The 5,011-nt window shown below is 39.1% G+C and overlaps 1 protein-coding gene across 1 annotated transcript; it reads right to left on the reverse strand.

The window, feature by feature from the left end:
* Nucleotides 1-878: 878 nt before the first annotated feature.
* Nucleotides 879-4,652, reverse strand: LOC104954814 (otoferlin-like; the record flags this gene model as incomplete). Its single annotated transcript, XM_010781999.1, has 7 exons — nucleotides 879-979; nucleotides 1,304-1,482; nucleotides 2,065-2,306; nucleotides 2,792-2,890; nucleotides 3,029-3,117; nucleotides 3,717-3,859; nucleotides 4,492-4,652. Coding segments are annotated over 7 exons (1,014 nt in total), but the record flags the coding sequence as incomplete, so codon positions are not given.
* Nucleotides 4,653-5,011: the final 359 nt, after the last annotated feature.

A 5,011-nucleotide genomic window follows, 5' to 3' on the forward strand; every position in this document is an offset into this window, starting at 1 on the left:
GTGGTTGAAACACATTTAAGAGACGGATCACGTTTTGTTCAGCCGGATAATCTCCACATGTCTACCCTACTTTTATAATGTTCTAATCATAAATCTAGTCGCCAGAAGCAAAATGCTAACGTTATGCTCTAAAGGAACTACAGCAGGGTCGCTGCTTCAACGTCACGCCAACTTAAGATCCATATTCAAACATACAGATTCTAAATGGAACGATTTGAAGCGTTTGTTTGAACAGTTTGCAGGAGGCAGGTACTTGCTTTCAAACAGAACAGAAACTAACTTAGAGGAGTGTTTACGTGTTCGGCGTAATGACGTACAACGTCCTCGACAACTTCTGTAGTCCTATTCAGCCATTTGGTAACAACCATCGTTTTTCAGACACGTCAACTCTTCAGAAATCACCAGTGGGGTCACTGCTGATGGGTTTAATGTCGTAGAACAAAACGGGATCTGTCTCTTAAATGTGTCTCAACCACAGACCTTATTGCCAGCTACTAAACCCTATGGAGAAATTGCATTGCTTTTTGGTGAAGGAACCGGAAGTGGTGAAATGCTAACTCACTTCCGGGTTTTAGGATGCGTCACTGTGGCACTCTATATGGACTAGAGCAATATTCAAATTGCAGGGAACATAATATTTGTTAAGGCAAATTAATCATTTGTATTGAAGTATTGTGAAGCAGGAGAGAGATTCCAGCCTACAAATCATATTCTAACGACTTAACAATACATGTTTTTCTTCTTTAACAAATCACACATTTATCATTTACTATATTTTTCATGATAATGGGAATCGGGATAAATCATTTTTCCAAATTGAGCAGCCCCAATATCCTTAATAATGTTATAAAATGTAGACAACAGAACATCCTTCATACTTGGGTTTCTCCATGGGGTCCGGTTCGTTTCGTCCTTCTCCCACTGGGCTCCTTTCGGCCTCCTCTCCTGTCAGGAGGTGCAGCTCTGCTTCCACTTTCCCCTAAAATCACAACAACAAAAAAAACACTTTCAGTTACAAAGTGCTGTTATCTAACTCATAATGCTCTATTTTGAGGTTTAACATCAAAGAGGAAATATTCTGCTCATTTTCAGGTCCATATTTGTATTTGTTTCTCTACTGTGACAGACATGCCAATCGGAGCGTGACTGTTACATAGTGATGTTACTGTGTTCCGAAACGTTGGGATTTTAGCCTTTGCAGACCATTTACATGCACACAAATCTATATAACACACAACAGGAACCCATACAAATCACAATAGGGCCTCTTTAAAATATGTGTTGCTTTTTTACTGTGACTCACCGTAAGTTCAAACTCGTCGTCTTCATTTCTCGCCACAAACGGCCACCAGCCTTTGATCCTCTTCTGCTTGAAGATGGATATTGAGGGCATCTCGCCTTGATTGGTCACCATCTCGAGGGTGCACTGCTTGGCTGTCTTTGCACCGCGTGGAAAACGGTTCAGGTCCAGCTCAATTGCACCTATAAAGAGACATTAAACAAAGAAATTAACTAATGGCGTCCCCCAGGGCTCTGTACTTGGTCCCCTGCTTTTCATCATGTTTGTCCTGCAACTTGGACAAAAATCCTTCGTCACCACGACCTCTGATTTTATTGTATTCTGATGAAAACTAGCTCTATCTTTTCAACAAAAACTATTACTGCAGCCACCTTCACAAACCGCCTCTGTGACATAAAAAAATTGATGCAAAACAACTTTTTCAAACTGAACTGCGACAAATTAAAAATCACAATTTCCCTCCTCCTCGTCTCAGACCTTTTGTTTAATGTGTTGTTATTTTCTTCATTTGCTTTTAAAGCCGCTTTGAGCACTCCTACCTTCTAAATAGATTATATTTTAATTCTACGGCATTAACAGTTGTTCACACAAATTAAGGGTTATCATAATAATAATACAAATACATGACGCTTTTCTAGAAACTCAAAGACGCTTTGACAGAGAAACACAAAGACGAAGAAAATATGTAAAGATACAAACAAAAACAGAAAAGGGGGGAGGGGGGGAGATGGTCATTACTAGTAATAGTTTTTCGTCCACTGCACCTAAGAAGTCGTCCGCAGAGAAATGGTCGGCGTCCCACACTTGCAGGTTGAGTCGAGCGGGGATCTTGTACTCGGTCTCGTCCCAGGCGAACATGGACTCTTTTTTCGAGATGACGATCTTCTCCTCGGCCATGAGGTAGTCGAAGGGGTAGACGTAGCGCCAGTTGAAGTTTCCCTCCCCGGTGATGGAGTGGTAGTGGACGTCTGTGTCCTGCTTGTCCTCCTGCTGCCCTTTCAACCAGCTGTCAGAGGGAAAAGAGGTAGGAGGGATTCAGAATATTACACAAAGCAAGCAGCGTTTGAATAGTTTAGTTGTTGTTTTTGTCAACCAATCTAATGACAGGGCTATTGTGGGAAAGACTTAACAATCTCTTACATTTTTGAGTTTTTTCTCATACATTTTGAGATTTTCGTCTCATACATTTGAGTTTTTTCTCATACATTTTGAGATTTTCGTCTCATACATTTTTGAATTTTTTCTCATGTATTGTGAAATTTTCGTCTCATACATTTTGAGATTTTCGTCTAATACATTTTCAAATTTTTCCTCAACAAATAATACTTTTCACATTTGTTATTACCTACAATGACCTTAATATGCTGTCCTACCAATCTAAATCATGACAAAATAATAGTTTTTAAATGTATTGTGCTTTAGTCTTTAGTTGTGCCACCAAAAATAAAAATGTAAATACAGGAATGATTTTAAATAAAAGCCTCTGATTACCCTCGGACAAAGATGTCACTCGATTTCTCTCCGGTGAAGATATCATCGTCCTCCAGAACGACTTCATCTGTGTTCCAGACGATCACCCTCAGCTCAAACCTGGACACAAACAGAAATGACAGACAGGATATAAAATAAAACACTTCAGTAAAACCTTAACATTTCTTTAGATAAAAGCTCAAGTACTGTTGGATTTGTTCAGCACAGTTTGAACAAATGCTTGATTAGAGAACGTACTTCTTTGGTCTCCTGGGTGAGATATCGAGCGCAGGACCGGGTGCCGTCATATCTTTAGGGAACATGTCCACCCACATCTCAATCCTTCCCTAAAAACAATTTTGAACCACAAGGGGGGGTGTACGGTGTTAGGGTAGGCAAACAAAACTTGAAAGCATACATTCATTTAGTTTAAAGATTAAAGCAAATTTGATTTATATAACCCAAAATCAACAAAAAAATACCTTTTGTACAGATCAACTAACATGAATGTAGAAACAACATACTGAAATTACAACATACATAGACAATCCAATTGACAAAAGGGCATTTGTTAAATAAATAAAAAAATATATAAAATAGATCAAATAAGATCAAATAAAAAAAATGCATTAATAAAATAAATAGAATTAAATAAAATGTAGGACCCTGGATTTTTAGGACCCAAGTTTTCAAATATAACGAACATTACACATACATAAAACGGTCAGTGTAGGTGGCAGATACAGTGTACAATCAGATGAATAGGCATGGAAATAAATAAAGGTCAGTATAAAGATGATACAGGGATAACAAAGTACAGAATAGGACCCATTTATAACCGAAGAGCGAAGAAGACAGTCCTAGAAGTTTGTTTTATGTGGGAGTTAAAGAACGTATCCTGGTTGAAGATGAAGTAGAGTTATTATGGTTATACTGAACGACTCACCTGTTCGATGCCAGGCTTGTCGGGGTGCAGCAGCGGTCTGGTTTCCACGTGTTCTGGGACCAATTTGCAGCCGGCCTTTGGGATTTCCTCCCAGTGCTTCAACACGGTGAGAGCCAGATGTTCATCCGTCTGTCGCTTCAAACCTGACAAACATCAACAAATCAGGGTAACAACTGGTTTAAAATCACTCTTGTTGTATTTTTAAGCAATTTAGATAAAGTGTGGAAGTTAAGTCCTTATTTATGCATTTATATATTGAGAGATTTCAGTGATTACAGGACAGGTGAAGACAAATACAAGGTCACATACAGACAAGAGGGTGACAAAAACCGACTGAATAATTCAACATGGGTATAGACTACTAAGTGTGTGTGTGTGTGTCTTAGTATTACTATACTTGTGGGGACCTAAATCTGTTTACACAGTCACGTGTGGGGACTCGCCTCCCTTATGGGGACAAAATGGTGGTCCCCATGAGGGGAATAATTCACTTTAGGGTGAAGACTTGGTTAGGGTTAGGCATGTGTTGGTTATGGTTAGGATAATTCTCCAGGAAATGCATGTAAGTCAATGTAATGTCCCCTGAAGTGATGTATACATGGTAAGTAGTGTGTGTGTGTGTGTGTGTGTGTGTGTGTGTGTGTGTGTGTGTGTGTACAAGTAAAAGAGATAAATATATATAAATAATAATAATAAAAAAGATACAAAATAAATATTAAAGAGAATAATAATAATAAAATGGGTTATCCGTTTAATGAGTGAAACGATCATCTACCGTTCTCATCCTCTATCTCGGTGGGGGCCATGAACACTCGGTTCTCCACCTTCACGCGTCCCGCCGGGCCGTAGTGAGGTCCGTCCAGCTTCCCGTCCTTACAAAGCTTCGCCAGGATCTGAGTGGGTTTCATCGGGTCCCGCCACACGTTGTAACCATGGCTACGGAAAAACAAAAAACCAATCACACAATGTCATGATCTTGGTTTTTAGTTTCATGTTTTATTTTGAAAAGTGTTCTTCCCCTGTGTCTTGGTTAGTACACTAGATTCGAATCAAAACATGATTTGTGATTTTGTGAACTACCCGATTCATTAGGGGTGGGGTAAATAATCGATACAGCATAGTATCGCGATACTTTGTGTGGCGATATTGTATCGATACACACAGACGCCAAGTATCGATATTTTATATATAAACTATTCATATTGCAAATCACAATTAGCTTGGCAAAGCTACCATCACATTCTGAGCGAGCTAAGAAAATAACTCAATCAATCACCTACTCTATGTGCAAAGAC

The sequence above is a fragment of the Notothenia coriiceps genome, unplaced genomic scaffold (assembly GCF_000735185.1).
Source record: "Notothenia coriiceps isolate Sejong01 unplaced genomic scaffold, NC01 NC01_scaffold00023988, whole genome shotgun sequence".
NCBI classification, from domain to species: Eukaryota; Metazoa; Chordata; class Actinopteri; order Perciformes; family Nototheniidae; genus Notothenia; species Notothenia coriiceps.